This window comes from Astatotilapia calliptera, chromosome 7 (genome assembly GCF_964374335.1).
Source record: "Astatotilapia calliptera chromosome 7, fAstCal68.1, whole genome shotgun sequence".
NCBI lineage: Eukaryota > Metazoa > Chordata > Actinopteri > Cichliformes > Cichlidae > Astatotilapia > Astatotilapia calliptera.
In genome coordinates, this window is record NC_137428.1 from 22,933,863 (window position 1) to 22,945,915 (window position 12,053).

General features: G+C 40.2%; 1 protein-coding gene and 1 long non-coding RNA gene across 3 annotated transcripts in view; one reads left to right on the forward strand and one right to left on the reverse strand.

Annotated features, from left to right (window-relative positions):
* The window catches only part of astn2 (astrotactin 2), a 299,114-nt gene that overhangs the window by 169,252 nt on the left and 117,809 nt on the right, over window positions 1-12,053 (forward strand). For both annotated transcript variants that reach the window (XM_080304251.1, XM_026173680.2), the window contains one exon: window positions 7,719-7,869. In XM_080304251.1, coding sequence (XP_080160377.1) covers window positions 7,719-7,869 — 151 coding nt within the window. The remainder of the gene's footprint in view (window positions 1-7,718; window positions 7,870-12,053) is intronic.
* Window positions 1-12,053, reverse strand: part of LOC145430010 (uncharacterized) — a 38,212-nt gene that overhangs the window by 18,604 nt on the left and 7,555 nt on the right. The window lies entirely within an intron of this gene.

Consider the following 12,053-nt stretch of genomic DNA (forward strand, 5'->3'; position numbering starts at 1 on the left):
TCAGTACATATATTCATGGTAGTTTTAAGTGATGCACACTTCAAAGGGGAAAGCAAATAACCTCTTCTGTTATTCATCTATAAAGGAGTTTTTATATTGTATTTTACACCAAACTGTCTATAAGACCATCAAAATGTATTTCAGTTTTTCTCCCTTTAGCCCTAACCCTTAAACTTCACATAGTCCCTGGTATTTAAAGCCAGACGCTGCAAGGAAGATTATTTCTGGCAAACATCAATACTATATTTCTCTATATTTCTTTGCTCTTAGCTCTGGTTCATTATTAGCATCAATTAGTATAAAATTCATTATTCAAGAACCAAAGGTGTAAGTACAGTACATGCAACATTTTGAAATTGCACATAATTCATAAAGCCATAAAATAAGAGCTAATACTAATTTATTTATCTACATGGACTTCTTTGTGTGAGCCAACTAACAAGCACAAATGGTGACTTAGCTATTAGTAAAGACTGTCTTTATCACTACTTTCTGTTTAATGTAAACACATGTTATAGTATTAACATTCAATCTGGGATCCATGTACAAAGCCTAAACATTTTTTTTGCACTGTTCTGCTGAGTTGAGTGTTTGATCTTGTTAGCGCATCAAAAACTTAGCGTTGACATTTAGGTTGATCCTTTTATTTAGCTCAATGCATTCAATACATACAGTTCTTTTTATTCAGTTCTCACGTTGTCATATTTTTGTTTTTTGTAAGTTGTTGATATTTAAAAGTCAATTCTCCAACTCACTGCCTTACTTACTGCAATTTAAAGCTACCTAGTTATCGCATTTCTACTGATTTTTGTTTAACCGAGGTCAGTATTCAGAAATGTTTCATGGAAACCTAAATACAAAATGATTTAGGCCCCTAAACTGATCTTGAAAATAGGATTTTTGTCAATAAGGAATAATATAGTAGCTGGTGACACCTCAAGCTAGTGATTAATGATCTCACTCAGCATGATCAAGTGAACCATCAAAATGTGCCATTGCCAATAATTCAATACAACTGCAACTGTGAGTTTCAGACCAGGAAAAACGGACATAAATTCACTTCCACACTCTCCAAATATACGTCAAAAAATGTTTTACAACTACATAGTCAAATCAAACAATTGATGCATCAATCTTTATATTATCACTTACGTTTACCTGCTTTTTTCATTGACTACATTTTTCCCTCAGTGATTACAGAAAGCCCAAAGAAAATGCACTCTATTCAATGTCGAAAGTGCTTGATGAGAGTCAGCATATTTGTGGAGAGCCAGGGCAAGAGCATTAATCAAGTGCAGGGGTAGACCAATAAGGGGCTCTGTAATCATGCTGGAGCAGCGCTCTAACTTTGAGCAGAGTCGCCTGGTCATTCATCATCAGGAAAAGCAAGAGGCAGAGAGAGAGATTAATAACAAGTACATTAGTCAGTGTTTAGCTGCAATCATTGGGCTTCTGGGTCAGGCAACAGTCACAATGCCAAAAGAGATGATCTTGATTAGGTAATGGTTTTGAAATGGATATAAGTGATTTACAAATCACTGAAACACTATTAAATTTATAATTAGCAATTGTTAAAAATCGGGTGGTGGGAAAACACCTGTTTTAACATCAACTTGTTTAACACGTTCTCTGCCTGACAAGCCTGTCTGTCAGGCAGACCAGTTTACCACCCAGGCTGCTTTATTCCTGTAGCCAATGCAGTATGTATAAAATGTAGTTTGACAGGATCTTGCTAAAATAAGCAAGGCCTTCAATGGAAAAAAAAAAACCATCATCTGCACGGTAATATTCAATTTAGCCATGCTGTAAGGTCTAATGCTCCCCAGTACTATCACAGATGATGGATTTTGCATTTTATGAACAAACTGGGTGGTTTCTCTCATCTTTCATGCAGAGGACTGACCCTCCATGATTTCAAAAATAACTTTATATCGCAAGAATGCTTTTCACTTCACCTCATTCCATCTTAAATAAACCTGGCTGCAGAAAATGTGTTGTCTTTCTAAATATTATTATTATTATTAATAATAATGATGATGGATTGCATTTATATAGCGCTTTTCGAGACCCTCAAATATATTATTGTGGCATTTTAGAGTTTATAAGTTTATTTTAGAAATTACATTTCTGTTTGCACCAAAACATTGTTGCTTTCCTGAACCTGTTCTGTGTTTTCCACTAAAGGATCATTCTTTGTTTTTACATACAATGGCACCTTATGGAAACTGATGCTATGAATGCCACGTGGTGTTTTTAATTCAGAAAAACTCTTTTTGGTTGTTTGTTTGTTTGTTTGCTTTTCTGTATTTGTTTTTAATTACATTTTAGCGCAGGACAGTAGCAGTACTAAATTTCTCTGGCCTCAGAAGCAAGGAGCTACCCACCCTTCTCCTGTGAGCAATTACACATACTTGACATTGACATTGAGCAACTGTCTTAGTTGCCTCTCATCCTTTCCTCACTGTATGTACCTGTGTGTAAAAGAATATCGTGTGTGTGTGTGTGTGTGTGTGTGTGTGTGTGTGTGTGTGTGTGTGTGTGTGTGTGTGTGTGTGTGTGTGTGTGTCTATAAATTGATGTGCAAAAGTTTTGAGCCCCACTCATTTCTTTTTGATTCCACAAAACCAGATCAATAATTCCCCAGGCTTTCTGAGGATCTTTTGAAATTTTTCTTTGGACATTGACTGCTTTTTCACTCATGTTCAGTCCAGTACCTGATGATTTTCACAGGAATGTCTTTTTCGTTTGCTTGTTGGTTTGTTTGCTAAGCCACCTATTGCCAGCCTGTGAATCATTCGAGCATAATGAACCAGTTTTGGTTCCAAATCAACAAAAAAGATAACTCAGTTTACAGGCATAAAATGGTATTTTTGCGCCAAAGAGGTTTTTCCCAAACACCTATAAACTGAAACTGTGGCAAGGCGCAGGCATAAAAAAAGCAAATGAGCAGTATCTAAATGTGATGTCCATAAGAAATAGGACACAATCCAGCAAAGACCTGACACAGGACACGTGAGATCAATCTCCCTCTTCTGCTCATTCACCCACCAATGTTCACTGAAGCCTCATAGGAAATGATGTCAGTGGAAAGGTGGCTATCCAGAAGCTAAGGGAGTGAAACAAAAGGAACAAAAGGAAAGACTGAACTATTCCAAACTGGTCGGAAAATCACTGACAACACGTATAATGGAGTGATGAGAGAGGTAGAGGAGTGAGTGTTTACAACTGCTTCTGTATACCTAAAGAAATTACAAGAAGCTTGGCTAAGAGAGTTCAGGATATATTGAAAAATAAAGGTGCGTAAACCAAATATTGACTTTCAAACTTGCTTGAATTATGCAAATTCATTTTTGTCTTATATACTGCATTCCAATTTATGTTTGACCATGTTTCAATAAGTAATAAATCATAAAGAAACTGCTGCACTTGTTTCCTATTTTCCAAGTGAAACATAAATAAATCAGGGTTGGCTAAAGTTTTGCACAGTTTAGCAGATAGAGCTGCATAATGGAAGCATAAAAGATGTAAATTTAAATTCTATTTCCCTACCTTGTATATATTCGGTATACAAAATAAACCATGTATCTGCACCTACTGCCCTTTTTTCAGGCATATACACCATGTTCACTCAAAAGCCGAACAAGCAGAGCGTCTTTTAGTATCCAAGGTGACTCATGTTTCCTGCTAAGGAGTGTGGCATGTGCATCCAACAAATTCAGTTTTTATTAATAACCAACCATGCCCTTTAATCCAGACTGCCCACTAAAGATGAGTGTGATGTTATGCAAGGTCTACATTTCATAAATGAAGGGTTACTGGGTCTAGTGGATGGGGAAAAAGGTTCGTCTTTACATGCTTGCATAAAAAGTGCTATAGAGATATCTTCAACCACTACAGTTTCAAATGTCAAAGCTTTACAAACTGAAACGTCAATCCAAGGATAACAGGCCCTGTCAACAAGAGTGTTTTAATTATTTGTAACATATAACTTTATAGCACTCTTGATGCTGTTTTAAGTATTTGTAATATACATAAATGAATTTTTAACATCCAAAATATTATGAAATAAATATACCATTTAGCTTCTGCTGCACTTTGGCAAACTCTTTCTCCACTGTTTGCCTGGATTTTTGGTTCATGAAAATCCTTGTTACTTACCATCCAAAAAATAAGCACATATGCGCAAACAGCTGTAATAGTTCTTCTCTCTGCATTATGCAGCCACATGATGGTGACCCTCACATCCACCTGGAGAAAGTCCAACTGTGCAGCACCCAGCCGGTGATTTGTCAGTAGTACCCACATCGATCTGGCAAATCTCACGATGGACAATTCCTGTGTAGGACTGAGTCCACCGTCTATCAAGGAGTTGGTTCCAGAGCCAAAGCTGTGAATAATGTTGAGCCCAACTGCATTTTGTTGGTACCTCTCAACTTCACACACTAAATTAGGCACCTTCCCCAAAGGGTCGTTAAAGTCGATGTTGTAATGGCGAACTTCCTTGCCATTTTCTCAATGACAACAGCTGTCTACTCTTTGCCGATTAGGTGTTGCAGTGATCCCACCGTTTGACTTGCAGGGTCCTTGGCTCTGGAACAGTGGACCTTCTTGTAAGATAATCATTGCCCTGCTTTTCTTAAGAAAGAGATTGATTAAGAAAAAAAAATGAACAAAAAGGCAACGTGAGGTTCTTTTAGGTATGTGAAGTACGTTTAGTGACATCATGTCCCAGAGTTTTTTCCTCAGTAATTCCAGCACACTAAATGTGTGTAAAAGAGAAAAATACATCTTGTTTCCTGGTTGGTTTTCAGACTTCATGGATCTGCGTATATAATTAGTGTGCAGAGAATCATTTGTCAGAGTCCCTGTGCCTAAGGCCAAACGGACACCCCGATGAACCCTCCAGAAGGAGTAAGGAGTAGCTATAAATAATTAACCTGACCATAATCTTCAAAGATATTGGAACTGTTTGGCAAAGCTCTAACTTTATATTTGTTTTTGTTTTTTTGTCCCTCACTTGATAATCCTTTTTTTTTACCAAAATAATTAAACTTTCAATGTGGAGAGTTGAGATTGAGGTCCTCTTCAAGCCTGCTGCTCTTTCTCTGGATAATAACAATTAAATATCTTGGCTTTCACATCCCACTCTTCCACAGTGAAACAGTTGATGCAGTTCAGGCACCTTTCGTTGTAAGAACGAGATCTAAGTTTGTTCGAATGGAGTCCTCCTCCGTTCAAATGTGCATCCAGGATGTGTGGGCGTTCTTGTACTCGAGGTAGACAAAAGAAAATAAACTTCATAGCAGTCGACTGCTTTGCTCAATTTATAGCACAAATTAAGTCATTTTTGGCAAACCCATGTGTTTTTGTCAACTAATTAAAAACACATTTAAATACTGTTCCTAAACTTTCTTTTTGTTTTCTTTGTGTTATAAATAAATGACAGCTGCGTAGGACTGACAGTGGATATTACTGCTTCCAATGGCTACAATACTTATCTACAACTATAAGCATCAAAATATCTGAAAATGTACCACCAGTAAACAAAGAAATGTGAAAACGTTCAGCTGCTGTAAAAGTTCACATCAAACGGTCCATATGTATACATAATTATATAATAATGGACTATATAGCGCTTTACAATTCCACTATTCATTCACTCTCACATTCATACACTGGAGGCAAGCTACAGTTGTAGCTACAGTCTGTGGCCCCTCTGGCCATCACCAGTAGGCGGTAGGTGAAGTGTCTTGCCCAAGGACACAACGACCAAGGCAGACAGAGCTGGGGATCTAACCGGCAACCTTCCGGTTACAAGATGAGCTTCCCAACACCTGAACCATGGTCGCCCCATATGAACATTAAAATGATCAGCATGTAGCTGGAAAGATACCTTACATTTAGATTTCACCTATAGAAAATAAATAAAATAAACAAATAAAATAAATATAATAAATAATAAATAAAAATAAATAAATAGATAAAGCTGTTTAGATAAAACAGGTTTCTTATTAGAGCTATTTTGCTAGAGTTTTGTATTTAACATTCAGTATGTGTGACAGCGAGGACAGCGAGTCATTTGCTACTGCCACACTATGTCAGAAACATTTTAAATTTGCAAAGTAGACAGTCCCAATGTGTCAGTCAGTGAACCATAGTACTGCACCACGAGAAAAATGTGCCAATTATTTTCCATATGTAGCATACAGTGAAACTAAATTGAAAACAGTTATTAAACCTAAACAGTCCCTTAATCGAAAGAGTTATTCCAAATCTTGATAGCAGACGCTATGAAAAAGAAATCATATTGCCTCAGTGAAAAGGTGGATAGACTGTGTCTAATATCTTGTCCATAAATTCTCGCTTACATCAATAAGATGCTTTTCATTGAACGTTCATAGATTTTTTTTGAGGCTTTGCATTTTATTTTCTCTTGAAGTTGTGAAGGTCAAATGTAGTATTTTTCTCATATTTTTTTCACTATCACTTCCAAGAGATAAATTACTTTTTGATGGTTTATACCCACTTTAAAGATGGCTTATGTTGGACATTTTAATTCAGTGAACAGTAAAATCAATGTATCAGTTACTGATTCAATGGTGCCTAAATACACATGCAAAGACATAGAAAGATAGCCGTAGTGACATTACTTCACAATCCTCCTCCTAAAGCAAGTCATCTGTCTTCCTATCATTCAAAATCTTGTTGCTGTTTCTAAAGTCAAGTCACCCTCACAACACACTGTGGTCCCTGTGGTCCCATTGCAAGAGATAGTGCTTTGTTTCCTTTCAAACAAAAACATGGGGTTTGCTTGCCCCTTCTTTTCCTCTGATAGTAGACATAAAGCATATAGGCATGGCGGAGCATGCTAAACTGCACAGAGCAATGAGCTTGCAGCTTTGGTGTGCCACATTTGGCAGTGGAAATGATCGCACTACTGTCAGTGACACATATATATATATGCAAATGTGGGGATCTCAAGTCAGACTTCATCACAAACTGACCTGAAAACATACTTGAGTTTTTTTTTTTTAGTTTTGTTAACGTGGTAGTGGCATTTCTGTAAGAATGGAAATGTCTGTCTGTCTGCATGTCAGACATTTATAGCATACAGTGGATAAAACTTGCTTACTTTGGCCATCTTTTAAATCTTTCGACATTTCTGGTTGTGAGTGAAATATCTAATAATTGTGTGATTAGGTTAGAGCGGTGGTCCTGTACTTCACCTGGTAGAGTGCCCCAGGTACATTATATGGACAGAAGTACTGGGCCGCCTACATATTACACCTACAGAAGACATGGAAACCAATGCCATGAAGCTCCAGGCGCTCAGTTTTTCTGCTGATGTTAATGCTGGAGGCGATTTGGAACAAGCAGAGTGTTTCAACCCTGCCCTGTGATTTTACATGGTCTGCCACTGTGTGGTTGAGTTGTTGTGGTTCCTAAATGCTTCCATTTTGCAATAATGGCATTTATAGTTGATTGTGGAAAAATAGGAGAGAAGTATAATTTTATAAAATAAATTTTCATTTGAATTTTATTTTATTTAATTAATTTTTTTTTTACGTTTGTTGCCATGATGCCAGGTCTCTCTTGGAAATGAGATTTTTTACCTGGATAAATAAAGGACTAATAATAATAAAACAATTTGTAGTGTTAAAACATACGCAACGATAACTGAACTTTCTTCTTGTAACCCTTACTTTCTTCAATTTCAGGGAAGAGGCCATGATGTCCACATACTTTGAAAATGTAGAGGACCTACTGGCATCTTTTGGACCTGCCCGTGACTGCTCTAAAGATAATGGTGGCTGCAAAAAGAATTTCAAGTGTGTGTCTGATCGACAGTTAGACTCATCTGGGTGCATGGTAAGCAGATGGTAGTAGACTTGCACTACACTATTAATGCTACATTCAAGCCTTCGTTTATGCATTCATGCAAATATTAATCCTTCTCATTTTCCATGTGTTTTATACTGTATATAACTGTGATATCTCCAACACTTTCATATTTTGGAGTGTGAATCAAGAGAGAGTGAGAAACTATATAGATCAGCCTTCAAACTGCCAACAAATGAAATGAAATAAAAAACCATCCATCCATCCATCCATCCATCCATCCATCTTCTTCTGCTTATCCGGGGCCGGGTCGCGGGGGCAGCAGCCTAAGCAGAAAAGTCCAGACCTCCCTCTCCCCGGCCACTTCTTTCAGCTGGCCTTGGTGTTCCCAGGCCAGCCGAGAGATATCTCTCCAGCGTGTCCTGGGTCTGCACCAGCGCCTTCCCCTGGTCCGACATGCCTGGAACACCTCACCCAGGAGGCGCCCAGGAGGCATCCTTGTCAGAAACCTGAACCACCTAAACTGGCTCCTTTCGATGTGGAGGAGCAGCGGCTCTACTCTGAGCCCCTCCTGGATGGCCGAACTCTTCACCCTATATCTAAGGGAGAGGCCAGCCACCCTTCGGAGGAAGCTCATTTCTGCCGCTTGTATCCTCAATCTCATTCTTTCGGTCACTACCCACAGCTCATGACCAAAGGTGAGGGTAGGGACGTAGATCAACCAGTAACTTGAGAGCTTCACTCTTACGCTCAGCTCTCGTTTCACCACGATGGACCAGTAGAGCATCCCACCAATAAAAATAGATAATATAACTTTTTATATAGCTTTTCCCTACTAAAAATGCTCATTAAGAATTTTAAAGGTAACAGTCATCACTTCTATAAGTTTCTTTTCTAACAATGTGACTTACCATCAATGTATTTATATCACTTTGCTAACATGATGTGTCCAAGTAATTCATAAAATTCATAAAAGACTAACATAAAATCAGGAAATCTGTTTACTGTAATGACAATCACAACTGGAGCAATCAAGAAATGGTCCTGTAGTATCTGCATTTTACTTCTTTAAGCCCTTTTCCATACCACTGCTATACTTTTAAATTGAATATGAATAGATAGTGAATGAATTTGTTGTTGGCGCCGTCTTCCATTCATCCTTTCTGCTTCTTAAGCCTTAGTCACATTTTACATTTAGCGTTGTAAAGTGCAGTGCAAAAGTGAATTTCTTGTGGAATACTAACAAGAGCAGGGCAATGCTTCCAGTGCCAGGTTTTAGACAGAAAGGGGTGGACCCAAGTTGTAAAGTAATTAAACTGATGAGCCGTCTCAATTGCTGGAGGCTGGTGTTGTGAGTCATTAAGAGCTTGGATGGGGCTATAAATCGACAGGTCTTTTGGTTGTTTTTGTCGAATAGAGACAAACAGTATAGAGCAGTTTTCTTGTTTACCTTTCCTCTTCTTTCAACTGAAAGAAACATACAGTTGCTACTCCAACAAAAAATTCTGTTTACAGTATTCATTAAAACCTTGTTAGTGACACTTTTGCTACATTTATTATACAGTGATTACACAACCTGCAGTAATTTGTCTGGCACTGATTACGAATGATGAATGACAAAAAAACTGATTCATGGCACTGTCATTAAGGAGCAATGTACACCATGGCTGGCAGACTTCACCAAGGCAGAAGAAGACTTCAGCACTTTAATGAACATGTTTCTACATAAATCAAGTTATTCTCCCACCCCCTTTGCCAGTTTTTCCCTACAGTTTACCACTAATTTGGTTACTCTGACAATGAATCCATATTAATAAACCCACTCCACCCACAACATTAGCAGCTGATGCTGCATCTATGGCAGCCGTAGATTGTATATGCATATACACTAAACTTGGTCAAGACTGCTGAAGTTGAAATTAAGCATCAGAGTGAGAAAGAAAGTTGATTTAAGTGACTTAGAATGTGGTAATGATTATTGGTGCCAGACTGGCTGGTCCGAGTATTTCAGAAACTGTTGATTTACTGGAATTTTTCCATCCATCTTAAGCGGAAGTACTCTGGGCAAAATCTGCTTGTTGAAGCCAGCGGTCAGGGGGAAATGGCCAGACTAGTTTAAGCTGGAGGAAGCCAACAATAACTAAATTAACAGCTCATTATAACAAAGGTTAGCAGAAAATTTCTTTGGTTAATAGCATATTGTTACATTCAGCCGATGCTTGCATGGAAGATGGCGACTTGTCTGAAAAACACTCGGTAAGTAACCGCCAGTTAAAAAGTGAAAAAGTACCAAACAGAGATCATTCACCATCAACGTAAATGCTGTGTTAAACATACACATACCAGCGCATTTCAAAAGGTGTAAGTTTTACTTTAAGGTGAACAAGGCATAAGGGTAGACCAACTAGAACTGTGACTCAGCAATACTGGAAGAAATAGGCATCTCCAACACCATCGCATATGTCAAATGGCTAGTAGATATAAGACCGGACCACACGATCAGCGGGGCCTATCGCGCGGTGCCGCGCGCTTCACTCGGACTTTCTGATCACGTCATGATCCACCTAATCCCCGCGTACAGACAGAGGCTGAAGCTCTCCAAACCTGTCGTGAGGACCAAAAAACTGTGGAGCAACGAGGCTGTGGAGGAGCTTCGCACGTGTTTGGAGACCACAGACTGGGACACTTTGAAGGCTGCTTCTAACAGCTTGGACGAGTTTACGGACACTGTCACCTCCTATATCCACTTCTGTGAGGACAGCATTGTGCCATCACGCACCAGGGTGAGTTATAACAATGACAAACCCTGGTTTACTCCTAAACTCAAAAAGCTGTGGCTGGAAAAGAGTAAGGCGTTCAGAAGCGGAGACAGGGACTGCTACAGAGAGGCCAAGTACAGGTTCACTAAGGAAGTGGACATTGCCAAACATCAGCACTCTGAGAAGATGCAGCAGCAGATATCAGAGAATGACTCGGCCTCTGTGTGGAAAGGTTTTAGGAATATTACAAACTACAAGCCTAAAACCCCCCACTCCACTGACGACTTGCTCTTGGCCAACACCCTTAACGACTTCTACTGTCGTTTTGACGAGCCATCAGGCAGCCTTCACACCTCCAACGACCCCAACAATAGAGACACTTTGGACACTCATTCCCCCACCTCTCCCCCCTCCATAGAGCCATCACCACCTTCAAACTGTTCACCTACAACACCCGCCCCCTCACCCCACACAAAAGAGGATTTCACACCACCTCCTCCGACCACAACTCTTCATATTCATGAAGCAGATGTGAGGAAGCAGTTTAAGAATCTGAATGCTCGGAAAGCTCCCGGCCCAGACGGCGTGTCTCCTGCCACCCTCAGACACTGTGCAAACGAGCTGGCCCCAGTGTTTTCTGGCATCTTCAACTCCTCACTGCAGGCATGTCATGTGCCTGCCTGCTTCAAGTCCTCTACCATAATCCCTGTCCCCAAGAAACCTAGGATCACTGGACTAAATGACTACAGACCCGTGGCTCTGACATCTGTGGTCATGAAGTCATTTGAGCGCCTAGTTCTCTCCCATCTCAAGACCCTCACGGCCCCCCTCCTGGACCCCCTGCAGTTTGCATATAGAGCCAACAGGTCTGTAGACGACGCCATCAACATGGCCCTACACTTCATCCTGCAGCATCTGGACTCCCCAGGAACCTACGCCAGGATCCTGTTTGTGGACTTCAGCTCTGCCTTCAACACCATCCTTCCAGACCATCTCCGAGGCAAGCTTTCCCAGATGAATGTGCCTGATCCCATCTGCCGGTGGATCACTGACTTCCTGACGGACAGGAAGCAGCACGTGAGGCTGGGGAAGAATGTCTCGGACTCCCGGACCATCAGCACCGGCTCCCCTCAGGGCTGTGTTCTTTCTCCTCTGCTCTTCTCCCTGTACACCAACTGCTGCACCTCCACCCACCAGTCTGTCAAGCTAATCAAGTTTGCAGATGACACCACCGTTATTGGACTCATCTCGGACGGGGACGAGTCTGCCTACAGGAGGGAGGTTGAACGTCTGGTGTCCTGGTGCAGCCACAACAACCTGGTGCTGAATGCCCAGAAGACAGTGGAGATTATTGTGGACTTCAGGAAGCACACAGCCCCACTCCCCCCCATCATCCTGACTGACACCCCCATCACCTCTGTGGACTCATTCCGCTTCCTGGGTACCACCATCACC